Here is an 18,860-nt window from a genome sequence, read left to right as displayed (position 1 = left end):
TCCCACGCTGGAGGGTTCAACTGATGAGAAAAGAGAGCAAAAGGTCTTCAGTGCAGACACCTTGTCAGGCAACAGGAACAACACGTGAAGTGCTTAAAGAGGTGCTAAAACAGGGAATTATACCTGGTGTATCTGCATGATACACCAAAGGCAATATTCTGCACTAACCATTCTATCTTAAATTAGCACGTGAAGAGGTCAGACCAGGGTGAGGAAGATGTATGGCAAACCTCCACAGTGGGAAAGCCTGAAATTGCTTATTTACACATGGGTAAGAAAAGATGGGTAAAAAAACAGCAAGCGTAAGCAAGGCCCTTCTACTCCCTCTTTTAATCAAGAAAGTCTGAGGGCAAGGAACCACTGAAAAAACAAGACATTTAAAAGCCACAGAGAGCTGCAAGACCAACGGGTAAATTCTCCACCTCTGTAAAACATTGTGGTCTAGATCAACTATACCCCTTAGGACAGAAGCACCTCTGCAATTCCCTTCCCTATTACACCATGTCAGGGAAGACAGGCCCTATCACACTAGAGAACCTCAACTGAGGGATAAAGACAAGAAACTTATAACCATCTTTTTTACACAGTTACTTTCAAGTGATGATTTTAAATCGTGATTATTTCAAGGTAAACTGTAAAGGAGCCTGTATCACAAAGAGCTGTAGATTTAAATACACCAATTACTATGACTTTCCTGAAAATACTAAGTACAAACAACAAGTCCAAGATATCGATATCATGTTCTTGATTTTTAGGTCACAAGTAAAAAGCTAGATCAGTTTACTGCTGAGACTTGACAAAAGCAAGGAGGAAAAAGACACCAGAACATACACACAACAGTACAGCAGCATTAACATTAGCACTGACAACAGTACTTTCATATAACTGGTATTTTAAGTCCTCCTTTTTACAGAACAAAGCAGCAATTGTGCAATTACTGTGATGGCTCAGTTCAACATGAGCAAGATTCAACACAAGTTTCTGAATGAAGTTGAGACAGGATGAGAAGCTGTGAAATCCCTTACATTGAACGGGAACTATTCAGTTACTGAAATGCACAATATCTGATCTTCATATAGATGGCAATTATCTGATAAACCCCTGCTCTTCCAAAGAGCACAACACAACCTGCTCTTTAAGAACCTTAAGAGCAGCTTGAGCTGCTGCTTGCTGCAACTCTCCTCAGTTTCACAGGAACAGCAGACACCCTGCATGTCTACTCATCAGGTGTGTTGTTTTGAAACAAGTGCCAGCAACCTCTTCTGGTGTATTTAAAGTACTTTTTCAAAGTTACTTATAATGAAGCTAGCTTATTGTTCTAACAATCCTAATGAACTACAGAGAAAAACCTTTAAGCTACCTGGACTTTCTGAGATTTGAGATGCGATGTGTTCATCTATGAACCTTGAAAGCACCTTTCTATTAGCCAGCCCTGCATGGCTTTTCCTTGGTGCCAACACAGTGCCTGAACTAACCTGAGGTGAAACTATCTTTTCACACAGCTGAGAGACTCTGCTCCAGATCATGAATTCCACATGAGAGGTCACACTATGGTGATACAATTTGTTACAACTCACCCTACCCAAACAAACTGCACACATTCCTAATGCTTCTTCCTAAGACACAGACACACACTCTCTGTCTCAGCCAGGCAGCAGAACCAACAGCCCCTTTATGGACTACCCCAGCCCCAGAGGAAAAATACACAACAAACAGACTTTTGCCCTTCGCACAGCACAGGGGGCGAAGGGCTGGGCCTCGTGTCAGCAGTTACAGCTCTGTCACCAGGACACACACTGCAGCCTGGGGATGCCCAGCACTGTATTCCCAGCACCCCTGGCATGGGATGTCCAGCGCTGTGTATGTGCCTGCATGTCCCCACGCTGCCATCCACGACTCACCAGGCGTGCCCGAGGTGTGCGTGGTCATACACCGTCGGCCCGCAGCTGTACCTGCAGGAGAGGAGGCAAACAGAATCACTGAATTGTCAAGGTTGGAAGATCACCCAGTCCAAACCCCTGTCAAGGCAGGGTCACCTACAGCAGGTGACACAGGAATGTGTCCAGGTAGGTTTTGAATGTCCCTAGAGAGGGAGTCTCCATGAGCCCTCTGGGCAGCCTGTCCCAGTGCTCTGCCACCCTCAACATAAATCAGTTCTTTCCCATGTTGAGGTGAAACTTCTTGTGTTTTAGTTTATGGCCACAACTCCTCGTCCTGACACTAGGCAATGCCAAAAGGAGCCTGGCACCATCCTCTTGACACCCATCTTCGAGGTATTTATATGTATTGCTGAGTTTCCCCTCTCAGTCTTCTCACCCCTGGACTAAACAGGCCCAGCTCCTGCAGTCTCTCCTCGCAAGAGAGACGCTCCGGTCCCTTAATCACTTTGTGACCCTTCTCTAGACCTTCATCCAGTAGCTCCATGTCTTTCGTGCCCTGGAGCCCAGGAGGGGACACAGGAGCTGTTTCCGGACACGAACCGCTCCTGTCACCCCCGCTACCCCCCGCCCGCCGCGCCGCAAGGCGCTACCAGGTCGCCACTCCTTCCGTGGCCAGCACGAGCGGCTCCTTGCTCCGGCTCCGGCTGTTGTACGCCACGATCCCGCTGTCGCGCCCCGCCGGAGGCGCCCACGGCCGCCGCCGCGCAGCGCCCGAGCACCGCCGCGCTCCCGCCTGCCCCCGGCCGGCACCGGGGCCGAGCCCGCACCGCCGCGCCGCCGCCGCCCCGCGCAGCATGGCCCGCAGGCTGCCCGGCCGCGGGCGGGGAGGGCACAACCCGCCGCCACAGCCGTGCGGGACCCGCGGCGGAGCGTGGCCGGGGCCGCCGGGGCGCAGGAAGGGGCGGGGCCTGCGGGCGGGGCCGGGCGCCACGGCCTCCCGCCGGGCCGGGGGGGCAGCGTCGCTCCCGCCCCGCTCCGCGCCCCTCCAGGTCCGCTTCGGCCCCGCTCCCGGCGCGGTCTGCCGAGCGCTGCCATGGTGAGCCTGCGCTGCGGGGCTTGGGCCGGCTGGGTCCCGCTGGCACGGCGCGTACCCAGCCTTGTGCTTCGGCACAACCCCAGCGCGGCTTCTTCCTAACGAGGTTTTTAAGGGAGATGTTTGTAATGTGTGACTAATTCACCATAATGGTCTCCACTGTGTCGAGTCAATTCGGTCACTTCAGGGAATGAATCTCTTTTTGCATTGCCTTTCAGGTCAGAGAACGGCTGGCAGCCTGTTAGTTCCTGGAAATAAACATGGTGTGACATTCCCAAACTCCCAAATCAGAGTCTCAGAAAACACTTAATGCACCCCCTGACTCCCACATACTTGTATAAAGTGTTACCTGACCTAGACGTTTTCAAAAATGACAGCAAGTGCTGCCGAGTACTTGGTGAGGTACCCTAAAGGTAGCCAGGCTGACTGTCAAGGTCTGCTTCCTCACTGGGGATTTTTTTTTCTTGCTTTCAGAGCATATCGAGGAAATGGAGCTTAACTGGCTGCAGTACCTTGAACCACGGCTACTCAACCAGAATGAATAACAGTGTAATGGAACAGACATAAGGGTACCAAAAGTATTTTTAATGAGCACCTTGTTTCCAAAAGTGACTATGAGCAGATACCAAGGAAATAAGTGAGAATTCCATAAGCTTATAACCACAAAGATGATCAGAGGGATGGAACAGGTATCCTGTGAAGACAAGCTGAGAGAGTTGGGGTTGTTCAGCCTGGAGAAGGCTCCAGGGAGACCTTACAGCACCTTCCAGTACCTAGAGAGGACCTACAAAAAAAGGGGAGAGCAACTCTTTACTTGTACAGATAGTGACAGGACAAGGGGGGAACCGTTTTGAACTCGGAGAGGAGAGATTTAGATACATGTTAGGAAGAAATTCTTTACTCATAGGGTAGGGAGGTTTTGGAACAGTTTGCTCAGAGAAGCTGTAGATGCCTGATCCCTGTAAGTGTTCAAGGCCAGGTTGGATGGGGCTCTGAGGAACCTGGTCTAAGTGACAGATGTCTCTGCTCAGAGGGGTTGAAACTGGATTATCCTTAAGGTCCCTTCCAATCCAAGCCTTTCTATGATTCTGTGAATATCTTCCCAGATATTTTTCCAGCTTCCAAACAGATGGCATCTTCAACTGAATATCTTGTGATTATTTTTTTTTTTGTGCCTCATCACCCTCCCCGCCCCCCCCGGTTTTTGTACCCATCCTCACAGATTGCTGTACCATTAATTCCCCATTCTCTGTGAACCCACATCAATCCCAGGCTTTGGCAAGGAGTACTGCAGGTCTAGTGCCATCTTTAGGAAGCACCCCCTTGGCATGCGTTGAACTCAAGGCCTGTGAGCTCCAGTTATGGCCACCCTTGCTCTTGTACAAGGAGAGTGAGTGAACTCACCTTGTCTGTCCTGCTCCTGACTGTCTTCCACACAATCCTCTACACAGGCTGTTCAGGGAGAGCCTTTTCGGGTCCCTCAGACCACTGTGTTACCTGCTAAGGCACCTTGCTGGTCTTTGGGAGGAAGGCACTACTGAACACTCACAGCTTTTCTGGGCTGCATGCTGCAGGTGTGCCTGTGGTGAGCTGCCTCACAGAAGTGTTTGTATTGTTTCCTTTTCTATGTGCCAGGGATGACTTGAATAGATTTTCCTCATAAGTAATAAGATAATTTAAAATTATTGCTTTTACATAATACTTGATGTCTGTCTACAGTTTACTCAATTTTAGAGCATATCAGATATAAAGCCCTACCAGTGGCAAATGTTTCCCTTTTCTTTTAATAGGTACTTTCCACAGAATTTGTCATTTAACAATCTTAACATTTTGATCAAATAAGATACCTATTTTATGAGCTTGTTAATTTAAGACTACCTAGGATGAAATTTAGGATACCATCCAATAACCTTTGTAAATGTTTGCTTTGTATGTTTCTCAGGAAGCTTTACAAGCCAATTATTTCAGCTTCCATAATGAGCTGGTTTTGATGTCTTGCTGTTCAACACACATCTAGTTAAGACTTGTCATTAACTCTGTTGTCTTCTTTGTTCTGTATGGTTCTAAGCACTTTGACAGAGTTCAAATCAATACTAAGTAACAATGGATGTTTTTTAGGCTTAATTCCAGGTTTAGCTATCATGGATGAAACTGCCAACAGATCAGAAGAATGCAAGAGCCTTTTCTTTCCCATTGGTTTCAGAAGGCTTAGTGTCTGTGCTAGCCAGACTGGCTTTTAGCATTTAGTCCCAAAACCTCTATGTCCTGCTGTAAAATGTTATTTTCTGATGGTGGGAAAAGCCACAGTTATTAAATGCCTGAAATAAACAGCTAACATCATTCATGCCTGAGATTTAATGCAAAAGAATACAGTGGAATAGTGGAAAGTGTTCTTCAAACACCTAAGTACAAAAAGAACCTAATTTCAAATGAAAGCAAAACTAATCCTGGTGGATAAAAAACATGAATTATTCATGTTAAAAATACCAGCATTCTCAGAATCAATTGGTCTGTGGCTGTAAGCATACCTCCACTTCATGCCACCTGTACCTGTACCCTTACTCCTGCTCTGGGACATGTGCAAGGACACAAAAGCCATCTACCACAAGTGCAGAACAGCAGCAAAAGGTTTTATGCCACCAGGAGACCTTTGCTTCCACCTGGATAGAAGATGCCTTTGGAGTTTGCAGGCAGTTGGAGCCAAGGTACACATGATCAGTGCCAGGCCTGGGCCTGCTGTAGTCCTGTAACTTCAGCTCTTGCAGAATAGCCAGGAGGAAATGTGATCTGCAGAGCAGTGCAGCTCTTAGTCACACTCCCACTGCAGCAGGTCTGCCTGAGCTTTGGGTAAACTCTTGTTTCAAGGGGACACACATGTATTTAATGTTGTCAGCTCATGTTCTCATGTTTTTCTTAAGAGTCATCAAGGCTAAAACTTCCTTTAAATTAAAAACTGAAACTCCAAGGTAAAGGGGTGACTCCTGAACACCTTAGAAGGGATCTCTGTGTTTTCTGTTCCTTTATCCGAGTATGTAAGAAGGCAATGTTTCCCCTCCATCCTTGATCAAGAAGGAAGTCTGTTAGAAGCACAGCTGTGTGTGCTGTCCACCAGCAGTGCTGACAACATTTCTGTGGTGAGCAGGGAGGATCTCTGGGGATTTTGGCTTACCTGGCTTCTGTATTTTCCAGCCTCCAGTCCTAGTAATACCTATAAGATTTTCCCTCAGAGGTAAGATCCCAGAGCATGTTTTGTATCATACATGAATAAAGCTAAAAAACAATTATCCATTTCCATGTATTATTAGGAGACACATGCTTTGTAATTTTTTACAGTTTCCCCCATATTGCTAAAGGTGCTGTATTTTATCTTCTAAAAATTCAGCCACACCATCTTAGAGTTGTTGACAGAGGAAAAAGGTTGCATTTGCTGTGTTAGCAAGAGCGTGTTTCCAGTATCCGTGGCCCTTCTCATCAAATTCTAGTTCAGAAACCTGGCAAGGAGGCCAAATCTGAGAAAATACAGGGGCAAAGGTTATAAAGACAGATTACAAACCAAAAGCAAAGACGAGCTAAATCCACTGCAGTGGACTGAATTTCTGCTGGTGCTCTGCAGTAATCTGTAGTTACAGACACATTTTAACTTAACTTTTATAGTCTTTTTATTTTTAGAAAATCTAGGTGTTATTGGTTTGTTTCAGAATCTTGTTTGATTTTTTAAAGGAGACTAAAAATTGCCTCAATCTTATTACAAGTGTTTGGCTCAGAAATATTGTAAATGTTGAGTGGCCATTCCACCAAATATTCACAAGGTAAAGAGTATGCTTTATAACAGAGAAATCATCTTCAGAATTTATTTGAAAAGAGTAGTTCTGGGGACAGGGAGTAACACTGCAAAAGAAAATTCATTGCTGGTGGACATATATAACCAATTAAACTTACTTGCTCTAACCAGAAGTCTATTAGCTCTTAGGTTCAGAAAACCTACCCACCAACTGCTCTGACATACATTGCCTGTTTTTCATTGCAAGTGTTTGGGTCCTGCACCACAGCTGACCACAAGTCTGAGGGTTGGTAAGAATTCAGTGAGGGTTTAGATTGGTTCTTTGTCAGTAGTTTCCAACTGCTGAGGTATATCTCTCTTGAATTCACTAAAGGAATGTGAATCCCATGGAATATGTTGCCCTTGATCTGTGTTCATTCCATTGACATCTGAGACAACTCAGATGTATTTGCTTTGGCCTTCTACTGCAATGCACATTTACTTGTTCCAGTCAAATTTTTTTGCTGACCTTTAATGTCAGTGTAATGCTGTTTAAGCTCACTATGCTTTAGAAGTGCAGCAAGTGCAAGAAAAAGGAGGCAGTAGCCAGGAAACAGGTGTGAGAAGAGGTAGTGAGTGCAACTGCCTTGGGGCAAGCAGAGGAGGAGATGTGAAATATCTGATTAAAAAGGAAGAAGTTTAGAACAGCAGGCCAATGTTAGGTGGGCATTTGGAAAGTTCATTAAGTTCTTGAGCCTTTACTGGGAAGCAGCAGAAGGACAAACAACTAGATTTGTTTTCCAGATTTTAGAATGTATTCATCCAACATTATTTGGTGGCATGAACAGGTATTTCTGGCCTGAATATCTGTAAACAGTATATACTATCCAGGGCACTGCCAATGTGGATTGCATGAGAGGGTGAGCCATGGCTCTGCCGGTCTTCATACTTGCAAACCTCAGCTCTGCTCATCTTGCATGTTAATTGTTTGTACTTTTGTTTCAAAACTCACAACAAAAGCAAAATTAATAGGCTTGTAAAATTCTACTACCATCATCCACGTAAGCATGAATTTAGCTTCATAAAGAATAAACAGACAAACAAGCAAGGAAAAAACCCTCCAAGCATATGTAACTATAGAAGAGGGATTAAGCTATTAAATGGTGCGGAAACAGCAATTCATTAGCAGGAATAAACCCATCTGATTCATCTGTACTATAAAGTATAGTGACAAATGATCAGAAGACACTATCTTTTCTAATAAACAGAAACACAGCTGTAATGATTACACAGTACTTCATACAGCAGTATTCAGCTAAGGCAGAGAAGGAGAGAGGAGGCAGCCAGAATTCCTTGTACCAGCTTTGCAGTACGTGCATTTGTGGAACGTTTGGAGGTTTGGGATTTTATGTTTATCATATCAAGTATTCTGAACTTTGTGCTGATTAGCTGGGATAACCATGACTGGAACAACTATAAAAAAATTATATTATATCAAGTATATTTTGTATATACACACATGGTATGTGTATGACACAGTAGTTGTGCAAGTTGTTGATCTGGTACTAAGTTCCCTTGATTCTAATTGCTGTGAGTTTAGATCTGTAGTAAGGCAACAGCTTCAAGAAACTTCTGTAAACCTCAGATTTGGTTCTAAATAGGAAAAATTTCTCATAAACAGAGCAAAGGGGCTTGGGAGCCAAAGGAGGAGAGATACATACTTTTATCCTCTAGACAAATATAAGAAATAGGAAGAAAATTAAGCCCAGGAGTCTCTTCCTTCTTTGATACATGACATTCACTTCTACTTGCAAATCCTTCTCCATGGTAAGAAATGGGCCCCTAATATGAAAAGAACATCTGAAACTCTACTCAAAATCTCCCATCTCTCACCTAATGTAGTTCAGAGGCAAGAGGCCAAAGTAAGAAAAAAACAGAGAAGAAGGAAAAGCAGCAACGGGCAGTGGGCATCAGCTCCATACCTTCTAACACTTCCCCCTCTAGAGAGGTACTCATACACCTGATTTCATCCTTCCCTCCCCCTCACCCAGCTTCCTAAAACAATGGCTGACCTGCTGCTGGGCTTAGAGGGGGGTGCAGAGAATTGAGATTTCTGGGTACAGGTATATATTTGATTACAGCACTATACAAAGCACTGAGCATCATATTTAAGAGCTGTAAAAGAGGACCTTCAAAGAGGACACCAAATGCATTCTCAGGGGAGTTCAGTCCCTTCCTGTCCAAGGACTTGTGCAAAGTCCCATGATGGTTTTTCTCTGTCAGTCTTCTAGTAACATACAAGAAATTAACAGAGGAGGATCTAGTAGACAGCACTTTTAAGAGCCTGATGACACCAATCTCTTTCAACTCAGCACATCCAAACTATCAATACTTTTGTTGAAAGATAGTATTGCTGCAACTTAGCAGGCTACCATTACACCTCAGCATTTCCCTTCCTATTTTTTTGTCTATTAAGAGGAGGGACAAAAGTTCCTGTTTAGCAAATTAAAAGGTACTTTTACAAAATAATTTTTTATTCATACATGTAATTACTTGTGTGTGTCTAGAATGATGATTACCTTTTTTGCAAGAATGACTCTTTTTAGGACTCATCTGTATTCTTTTCAGATGTCTTGCCTCTACTGAGTCATAATTATTGGTCTGGATTCTTACACTACGCAGGGGACTGTTAACTACCTTTAATCGCTGACAGTGGCTCACCTTCTTGAAGGCAAGAAGGCTTTAACTACCAGATAGGTGCCAACAGTCTAGAATTGGAATAGAAAACCTATTCCCAGGCTAGTGCAGCCATTAGACAACTCCCTCTCTATGCCACGCAAACCAAAGCACACAGGTCCAGAAACACTGGCTTGGAGCAATGCCTACGTGCCATAGTGCTTCTAAGTTAAAAACCTGAGACCTTGTGTATGTGGCTTTTATTTACTTCAGCAACTCATTTTTTTACAGCAGCTCCTGGAAACAGAAATTGAGAGGAAGAAAATAACGGGAGAACTTACAGGGATCTTCAGAAAACAAGGAAGCTCCCTCTGACATCTGCCCGTAACAGCGGGTCGGTATCAGTTCACAAAGTTTGGTCTGTGGTACCGTCTCCACTCCTCAGAAAGCATTTGGGTGCATGTCTCCCACTGGGGGGTGGGAGGGAGGATACTGGAGGTATTGCTAAACAGGTGCCTGTTCTTCCCTGCGAGCCCCAGCTCTGGGTTCACACACCAAGCTGCGGGCAGCAGCAGAGCCATTGCACAGGGCTCGGACTGGGCTGAGGTGCCCGGGCAGGCCGCCGCTCCCGCAGCGAGCAAATCGCCGGGGCCTCACCGAGCAGCGACTGCACCAGCGAGTCCGGGCGCTCACAAGCGATGACTCAGTCTCCCCTAAATTAGGGGATTGCCGGTGACGTCTGCTAAAACAACAAGAGGCATAAAGCGCACGTTGTTTTGCTTCAGCAGAGCTGGGGTAGATCTTTCCAGCCCCGCCTTCCCCGCTCCTCGTTCCCCGATCCCGGCAGAGCCGGGTGCCTGAAGCCTCCGGGACATGGCAGCGACTCCAGGACGCAAAGGCAACGCTGACCGACAGCGCGACTCCTCCGCTGGACCGCCGGGACACTGGCGGGGAACACAGGGCTATACTCGAGCTCCCCTTCTGCTCCTCCCCTTCTGCCGGCAGTAAGCCCTCTCCACCAGCAACCATGCGGGGCGGGAGCGTTCCGCCGCCGGCCTCTTGTACAACGCAGCCCCGGCGGCGTCCCCCGGTGACGCTTCCCTCGCCACTGCACGGGACAAGGCAGCCACAGCAAGCTCGTTCGCTGGCTGGCTCGGGCACCCTCCCTCCTTCCCTTTTCCTCCCCTCCCGCCTTTCAGCTAGCCTTGCCTCGCGCATGCGCAACCGCCCGGAGACCGCTGGGAAACGTAGTCGCGCTGCGTCCCTAACGGCTCCATTTTCTCCCCGTCGCCAGAGGAATCGCGCGTGCGCAGGCCCGCCCCCTCCCCTCGGGCGTTACCGCCCCCTCTGCCGCGGCGCGCGGTATCCCGGGCAGCGGTGTCACAGCGGGGATTGGCCGAGGGGGCCGCGGGGCGGGACGCAAGGGGCGCGCTGATTGGCTGGGGCGGCTGTCAGGCGCCGCGGGGTGATGGATGCGGGTGCCCGCTGAGGAGGGAGGGACGGAACGCTCCCCGGTTCCCCTCGGCGTCCGGCGCCGCGCCGGGCACAGCCCTGCCCGCAGCGCCGGGTGGAGTCGCATGGTTCTCAGTGTTCCCCTCTCCTAGGAAGGGCTTCAGAGCCGCTCCATCCCGGGGCGAGCTGGCACGAGGCGAGACTCCTCCAAAGTCTCGGTACCCTAGCGCAAAATCATTCACTTGCCCCCGCGATCCCCCCCAGCCTCCCCGCGGGCCGCTCGCCTCGCAGCCTCCGCACAACTTCACCGGAGCCTCCGCCTTCCCCGGGGCTTCCTTCACCCCACGCCCACGCCGGCCCTGCGCCGCCCGCCCCCTGGCTCGGCCCGCATCCCCGCCGCCTTCCCTCCCTCCCCAAACGTGAGTAAGGGAGGCGGGCCGATGGATATGCGGAGGTTCCGGGCGGGGGAAGGGATTGAGTGTGTGCGGTGAGTGTGTGAGAGAGAGGGAGTGTGTGTGTGTGTGTGTGTGTGTGTACACAGCGCTGGGAGAGAGCGCATGCGCCTTGGCTGGCGGGGCCGAATGTTTCCCAAGTGTTTGAAACTGGTATTTGGGTTTTCCACGTTGGATCTAGCGCGGCGTATGGGAGCGAGGAGGCTGCGTTGATATCGCCGGGGAGCGGCGGCGGCGGCGGCGGTGAGGAGGAGAGCGGGGAAGGGGGGAGCAGAGGAGAAGCAGAGCGGCGCTGGCGCAGGCAGAGGGGCTGCCGCTGCCTCTGACAGACACTTTGCAGAGCACATTTTGTTTCCAGATTGTTTCGGAGGAGCTGGTTTAAGCCCCCCTCCTTTCTCCTCCTCCTCTCCCCCTCCCCTCCCCACACACACACACACACACACGCACACACACAAATCCCTCTGATTGTTCTTACCACCTCCTTCGTGAATTACCCACAACGACAGCCATTCAATCAGCTGCTGCTGGCTGTAGGGGACTAGCGGAGGGTGTGTGTGTGTCTCTCCCTCTTTTTCACACAAGAGGAGTCAGATGTAGCTTCCCTCGGTTTTTTGGGGGGGAGCTACCGAGAGAGGTGGGCAGGGAGTGAGACCTTCATCGGGGTTACCGTCTTTGAAGGGAGCAGCACTTGCTCTCACACGGAGAGGTGTGGGGAAGGATTTTTGTTTCTTTGCCGGATGAAAATGTTGAGTCCTGCAAACGGAGACCAGCTTCACCTAGTGAACTATGTGGAGGATTATCTGGACTCCATCGAGTCTATGCCCTTCGATCTGCAGAGAAATGTCTCCTTGATGAGGGAAATTGACGCCAAATATCAAGGTAAGTGTTTTCTATATATCTGTGTGTCCGTGTGTGTGGTTTGGGGCTCAGGGGGGAAGGGTGTCTTTCCCTTTCTTTTCTTTAGAGCTGAGCCTCGGCTCCGTTTGCCCCTCTGCACCCCACAGGGATGGTAGCTTTATTTTTGAGAGGTAAAAGGAGGAAGAAAGCCGGGAGGAAAGATCCGAGGAGAGAGAGGGACTGATCTGCAGCGTTAGCTCTTGTCATGGGGCGGAACAAAAGGTCTCCGGCTTTTCTTATTTAGCAAGGACTCTGCTTTTCTGTGTAAATTGCTGGCCAAGAAGGCGGGGGCAGGGAAGTGGGGTGTGCGGTGCACAAAGGGGGGCCGTCCCTGGCCGTGGGGCTGAGGTGGAAGGGTTTGGGGGTACGGAAGAAAGTGCTGGGTGGATAGAGGGGGAAGAGATTACAGCACAACATTTAGGAATGTACAGTATTCATTATGGCTGTAGTAGGGGAGAGAGGCAGCTAGTGAAGGAGGGAGGGAAGGAGGGAGGGAGAAGAGGAGAGGGGGGTTAGGCGAGAGTGGGGGGCAGGGTGTGCTTTCTTCGCTCCCTTCTCGGTGGGTTTCGTTTCACCCGGTGAAACAGCCCCGCTCCGTTGGGCGGGGGGGCCGAGGGGGCAGGACCGGCGTGTGCGGTGTGAGTGGGGGGGGACGGCACACACGGTCGCGCTTACGGCCGGGCTGAAGCGCCCCCCTCCCTCCCCGCGCTCGGGGCACGCCGTCCCCGTCCCCACGGGCGGAGGGAAGGAAGGGGAGGCCGGTTTGCGGGACTCGGGGCAGCTTTGTCACTTGGTAGCTGGCGTCCGCTCGGAAGCAGGGGGAGGGGGGAGGGCGCTTTATTCTGTGCCGCAGGTAGCGGTGACAGCCGGGGTGCCGGGAGGGGGGGACCCCCTCTCCTTGCCCGCGCCCCCATGCATGTGGCCTTAGGGGCGGCGGGCAGCGAGCCCTGCCTGCCGTTGCCTCAGCCGCTCCTAGGGCAGCTCACCATGGGAGCCCGTCAGCTCCCGGGGGAAGGGTCCGGGGGAAACTTCTTCAGGAGCCCGCGGGGGCTTTCGGGGGTAAGAAGGGAAGAAAAGGACAAGGCGGGCATCGCGCCCCACGAAGCCACGTCCAGCGGGCACCTCCGCGCTGTGCTAGGAAGGGGCGTCCGCGCTCTTTTTATAGACAGACCTCGTTAGCATATCGCGGTTCGCCACGCCCGTCGGGGGTGCTGATAGGGCGGGGGCGTCCCCACGGGCCGGCCGTGCCCCGCCTCCCCGCGCGGATTGGCTCCGGGGCCGGGCCGACCCGTCTCGCGGCCCCGCCTCGTCGTGACGTTTCGAGAAGCAACTTTTCCGTGGGGCTGATTTGAATATCTCGGCCGGCCTCGGCCGGCGCGCTCTGATTGGCCGGGTTCGCAGCAAGGGGGCGGGGCAGCCTTGGCCGTCCGGAGAGTGACTGACGTGTCCGGGTGGGGGGGGCGCTTCTGCTCCAGCCGCACCTCGCTCGTGACTGGCCGGAGGGGGCGGGCGCCAGCTCGCTCCCGCCCGCCGTGATTGGCCGCTGCTCCCTGTCAATCACTCGTTTGTTGCCCCGGGAGAGTCCGTTCGGCCCCGCTCGGGACGGCGGGGGCGGAGCCGCCCCGCCCCCCCCGCGTCGCCGGGACCGCCGCGGGTTCCGCGGGGTCGTCCCGGTTTCCTGCTCGAGAACAATGGCGGCTCCGTCACCTCCGGGTCGGCCCCGGGCGCCGCAGAGGGGCGGGGAGGAGGCCGGGCTCTCGCCCGTGTCCCGCTCGCCGTCGTTCCGCGGCGTTTGAGCCCCCGTGAGGCCGCGGAGCTGCGTTGGGAGTGAAGCTCCGGCGGCACGGCTTCCCTCCGCCGGAGTGGTGTCTGTGATGCCGGGAGCGCGCGTTCGCCAGTGCCTCAGAGCGCAGCGCTCCGCTCCCGCTGCTGCAGCACGGCGCGGCAGCGCGGGTTCCTGGGATCGCCGTGAGCCGAGGTTCCCGCGGCGGCGGCTGCAGGCAGCCCGAGCCGCAGCACGGCCCCGGTGGCTCCCTCAGCACCGAGCGAGCGGCTGCAGGCTCCCGGCGCCCGGGCTGAGCGCCCGCGGCTTTGCGCAGCTCCCGCTCCGTGTCGCACATGCCAAACACACCCGGGCCGGGATCCCAGCCCGCAGCCGGGCGGGAATGGCAGCGGGCAGTGCTGGAACCGAAGTTTTCCCGACGCCGAACTTCCGTCGGTAATGGTTTTGTGCTGTTCAGACAGACCGTTCTTCGTAGGACATGCCCACCCACCAGATTGAGATGGGTTAAACTGATGACATCAGTCAAGTGCCAAAACTTAAAGCATAAAACTTCTGTATTTCAGCCACTGAAAAACATTAACTCTGCTTTTTCAGCCTTCTTGAACGTAGAATCCGCTGTGTGTTTGAAGGATCTTTTGGTGGCATCTTGGGCATACCATTTTTGGTATTTTTTTATTGTTGTTTTGTTTTGGGCTTTTTTTTGTAGGTTAAAAAAAACCCACCGGTTGCTTAAAACGATGAATAACATATAGGAATGCTGATTTGTCAGATAGGTTATATTGCAGAACCAGCTGACAGGTCGTGCTTAACCGATGTGTGAAGCACAAGCTGCAGCTCTAAAATCTGAATAAAGCTTGTGTAATATTTCCATGTCTTCACTGGAAATTGTGTATGTTTAAAAACTCTGCCAAGGAAAGTCAAAACCTAAACCACAGGATAACTCTTGGTTTGCATATGTGTCACATGTTCCTATGAATAAATAAATAATAAAAAAATGTAAGTTTAAAAAAGTTTTGATAATGCCATTGGCATATATGAGAGATCCTAGTTTCTGTTAGATGAATTGAAGTCAGATTTTATATAAATATATTTAATATATTTTGCTTCTCTAAGACAGTCTGTTCTAACCTGTGAGAAAGGGAAAATTCAGAGAAGAAAGGAGATGCAGGAAAAACATTCAATGTGTTTTTGAGGACTTAATATGGAGTGCTGAGTGTCGTGTATGCTGTAGTTTATTTGGGTATCATAATGAAACTCAAAAACATCTTACAAAGAGGTTTCCATGGCCATTCTTGAAACTTTAGATACTTTGTGCATTGTTGTTTTTTATAAACTGTTAGAACAATCCTTGAGGTGCAATTCAGGATGTAACATATTTTAAAGCAGAAGCTCTAGCTCCCTGTTGTTGCCTATCATCTTTAATGTTATCTTTTAACTTCCTGCTCTGCAGTAAGTATTTAATGAAGATAATATTTTTGTGTTTTAAAGAATAGCAACATGTATTTTACAGAAAGTGTAGGTGGGAAATAATCTAAACCTCCTGGATATTGTAATCCTAGTTTTGCAGTCCAGGGATTTACACAGCCTCATATTTTCAGCAGAAATAGCTCAACAGTATTGGATGAAATAGCTTTGGGTCTAGGCCATGTATTTGGTGTTTCTGTATCTCCTGTCAAGTAACCCAGCAGTGTGCTTCTAGGGTGGTTTGTGCTTTCTTTCTGTCCCACTCTCTTTCTCCTGCTCTGTCATTCACTGAAAATGTTAATGTTGTTGTACAGAAAATGTCCAATGATTTCCCCTCTAATTTTGCAGTTAACCTTGGAGCTTTTGACGGTATGTGTATTGGTTTAGTTAATTCTTTTTAATCACTGAAAAGTTTAAAGGGAAGCATTATCAACATACATAAAAATATATTTAGTCACTTTTTTTTCTCCTAAATCAGCCTTTGCATTCCATTCCTGTGGGACCACCTAGAACAAAAGCAGTCCAGTGGAGTCATGAGCTGCTGTCAGGTACAAGCTTCAGGGCACCTGTCTTTGATCAGAGCTGCGTGTTACAAGAAGTTGTTGCTGTATGGAAGGAAAACCAGGAGGTTTTGTTTTGCCATTTTCCCCATCAAAAATATTTATAGTTTTTATTTCTTCTTTGCAGAGATTCTGAAGGACCTGGATGATTACTATGAAAAATTTAAGCGGGAGACAGATGCTGTGCAGAAGAGAAGAATGTTGCACTGCATACAGAGAGCCTTGATTCGGAGTCAGGAACTGGGGGACGAGAAGATCCAAATTGTCAGTCAGATGGTGGAGCTGGTTGAGAACAGAACAAGGCAAGTGGACAGCCACGTGGAGCTGTTTGAGACTTGCCAAGAGACTAATGACACCACTGGAAACAGCGGGAAAGGCAGCCAGGATAAGTCGAAGAATGAGACAATCGCACAGGCTGAAAAGCCCAACAACAAGAGATCGAGGAGGCAGCGGAATAATGAGAATCGAGAAAATGCCTCAAATAATCATGATCACGATGACATCACCTCAGGAACACCAAAGGAGAAGAAAGCAAAAACATCCAAGAAGAAGAAACGATCCAAGGCTAAAGCAGAGCGGGAAGCTTCTCCTCCTGACCTTCCTATTGACCCTAATGAGCCAACATACTGCTTGTGCAACCAGGTCTCCTATGGAGAAATGATAGGATGTGATAATGATGAGTGCCCCATTGAATGGTTTCACTTTTCTTGTGTGGGACTCAACCATAAACCAAAGGGCAAATGGTACTGCCCCAAATGTAGAGGAGAAAACGAGAAAACTATGGACAAGGCGTTGGAGAAATCTAAAAAAGAAAGGGCATACAACAGGTAGTTTGTGGACTTTTCATAGTGAAGGAAAAAACCCACCAAACCAGTGTATTTATTGTCAGTGTCACCTTTGTTGAGGTGAAAGGATTGTAAAATGTTTATTTTTAAAGGAGGTGTAAAACTGAACCATTCCTGTTACAGGGACGGCAATAAGAAATTTTGGGTTTCATTTGGTAAGCTGTAACAAGAATGTGGTCTGTGGACCAATGTATTCCAAAAGTAAAATTATAAGAATATTCGGGTGTTTCTTAAAAGATAAATTAATAATTTTCTTTATTTCTTTTCTTTTTTTTTTCTTTTTATTTTCTTTTTTTTTTTTTTTTAGTGCTGGTAGCACTCTACCCATTAAAATTTTGACAAATATCTCTTGAAATGTAATTTTGTTTTCCTTAATGAAAAATGTTATTTACCTTTTGAGTAAAATTGATAAATAGTTTAACCACCTGGCTGTATCTGAATAAAGCTGCAATACATTGCAAAAGTAACTTCTTTTGGTGATAAGCAAGAACAAACAAAAAGAGGGTAAAATTTGGTTCCTGCTACAAAGTGTCAGTATAACAGTTCAATAACAAATGTTTAAATAGGCTTAGAGGATTATTTTTTAAAACAAAAAGTTAATGGTTAAATTTTAAACAACAAATATTTTATATGCTGGCCAGGTACCACAAAGGCCATTTTTAAATGATTGAATATGTTTTGTATTTAACCAGGAAGTGGTTTAGTAATGAGACATAACATAAATGAAGCTTTATACTGTCACAGATAGTGGTGTAGCAATCCTTAATTTGTTTAAGTTGTATAAATGTACATTTTAAGTGGAGTTGCACTTACTGTATTATACTTGGAAATGCAGCCAAATGCCATTGTGTAACCAATGTGCATTTCCTGCTGTATGTATGAAAATTGTACAGATGTGATATTAAGAAATAAATGAAATGACTTTGACAGTTTGCTTCTTTAGCAGTCTTGTTTAATGATCATTCATGTAGCTCAAAAAACCCAGAAATTCATCTTTGACCTCAGCAGCTGCAGCAAGCTGCTGCTGGAAGCCTGAACCTGTTGTAGTGGTAACCAAATTACAGTTCTGATAAAGGATCTTCATAGAATGTATGGCCAGCAAGGTCGTAGGAGAGCCAAAATAGCATTCAGCTTTCCATCCAAATCTTCTCATTTTGTGCTTGCAGTCACTCCCAGACCCAGACATTTATCTGAAAATCAATAGTACAGAGCTGGTCTTGTTCAGTTTTTTTAATGCTTTTTTCATTGTGGATATAAATTATTCCATGTTTGTTATTGGGATCTTTTGTGTTTCAGCATTTCCCAAGTATTCCTGCAGCTGTTCCAGGGCAGGCCTTTTTGTTCTTCATGGTCACCCCATACCAAAATGTACTTGCTGTGACCAGGTGCTGTGCCAGGTACCCAGTGCTCTGTCCCTTGGATGGACACTGAAGCTTGGTCAGGCTGTTTCCTTCACCATCATGGCTTTAGGGGCCAACATTACAGTGAGCAGATTTCGTCTCCATCACACTGCAGGCCTTCATCCAGTGAGAAGGGAGCAGGACCAGCAGTAGGAAGGCCATGGAAGTAAAAGTTGTGAAATCCAGAGGATCAGGTGAAAGACTCACATAAAAAGATGGGGGCCTGGGGTTGGTGGGTTTTTTTTTTAGAACATTCTGTGTATAATGGTGGTGTTTTGTTTCCTGAACAGTGAAACCATACCACTGAAATGACCCTTGTATTCCAAAAGATCCTTCTGTAGGGAGTAAGGTTTTGATCTAGCCAAACACAAGACAGCTGAAGGGGTTCAGTGTTTTCTAAAAATGTACTGAGGGGCCCCAAAATGCACTGCATCACTTTGCATGGATATTCCCTGCCAGACAAACATGCTCACAGTGGCAAGTAGTCCTGTTTTACTTCTAAATAGGTGCACTACTTGTGCACATCTGCAGTTGTTTCCAATCCCTTCAGACGTCTGTGTCAGGTTCCACTGAGGCACCTGTGCCCAGGGCAAGTGCC

General features: G+C 48.3%; 3 protein-coding genes across 5 annotated transcripts in view; 1 reads left to right on the top strand and 2 right to left on the bottom strand.

Annotated features, from left to right (window-relative positions):
• CARS2 (cysteinyl-tRNA synthetase 2, mitochondrial) overlaps positions 1-2,736 on the bottom strand; it is a 35,719-nt gene extending 32,983 nt beyond the window's left edge. The window contains exons 1-2 of the mRNA XM_059465898.1: positions 2,531-2,736; positions 1,902-1,952 (exon numbers count right to left, since the gene is read on the bottom strand). Coding sequence (XP_059321881.1) covers positions 1,902-1,952; positions 2,531-2,736 — 257 coding nt within the window. The remainder of the gene's footprint in view (positions 1-1,901; positions 1,953-2,530) is intronic.
• Positions 2,737-3,564: 828 nt separating this feature from the next.
• On the bottom strand, positions 3,565-10,627 carry LOC132087609 (uncharacterized). The gene is made up of 2 exons (XM_059493965.1): positions 9,751-10,627; positions 3,565-3,757 (listed from the first exon to the last, which is right to left on the bottom strand). Exon 1 carries the CDS (start codon positions 10,625-10,627, stop codon positions 9,914-9,916), a length of 714 nt encoding a protein of 237 aa, XP_059349948.1. The 3' UTR covers positions 3,565-3,757; positions 9,751-9,913.
• A 628-nt stretch (positions 10,628-11,255) lies between these two features.
• ING1 (inhibitor of growth family member 1) lies at positions 11,256-17,789 on the top strand. 3 transcript variants are annotated; one of them, XM_059466365.1, is made up of 2 exons: positions 11,256-12,192; positions 16,145-17,789. In XM_059466365.1, exons 1-2 carry the CDS (start codon positions 12,051-12,053, stop codon positions 16,846-16,848), a joined length of 846 nt encoding a protein of 281 aa, XP_059322348.1. In that variant the 5' UTR covers positions 11,256-12,050; the 3' UTR covers positions 16,849-17,789. The 3 variants fall into 3 exon arrangements, with proteins under 3 accessions (XP_059322348.1, XP_059322349.1, XP_059322351.1); XM_059466366.1 differs by lacking the exon at positions 11,256-12,192 and adding an exon at positions 14,227-14,428; XM_059466368.1 differs by lacking the exon at positions 11,256-12,192 and adding an exon at positions 14,449-16,005.
• Positions 17,790-18,860: the final 1,071 nt, after the last annotated feature.

This window comes from Ammospiza nelsoni, chromosome 2 (genome assembly GCF_027579445.1).
Source record: "Ammospiza nelsoni isolate bAmmNel1 chromosome 2, bAmmNel1.pri, whole genome shotgun sequence".
Lineage (NCBI taxonomy): Eukaryota > Metazoa > Chordata > Aves > Passeriformes > Passerellidae > Ammospiza > Ammospiza nelsoni.
Note: the sequence above shows the minus strand (reverse complement) of the source record. Positions and strands in the feature narration are given on the sequence as shown.

Coding starts and splice junctions, on each gene's coding strand:
- LOC132087609 (XM_059493965.1), bottom strand. CDS start 10,627: ATGCGCGAGGCAAGGCTAGCTGAAAGGCGGGAGGGGAGGAAAAGGGAA.
- ING1 (XM_059466365.1), top strand. CDS start 12,051: ATGAAAATGTTGAGTCCTGCAAACGGAGACCAGCTTCACCTAGTGAAC. Junction 12,193..16,144: donor AATTGACGCCAAATATCAAG/GTAAGTGTTTTC, acceptor TCTTCTTTGCAG/AGATTCTGAAGGACCTGGAT.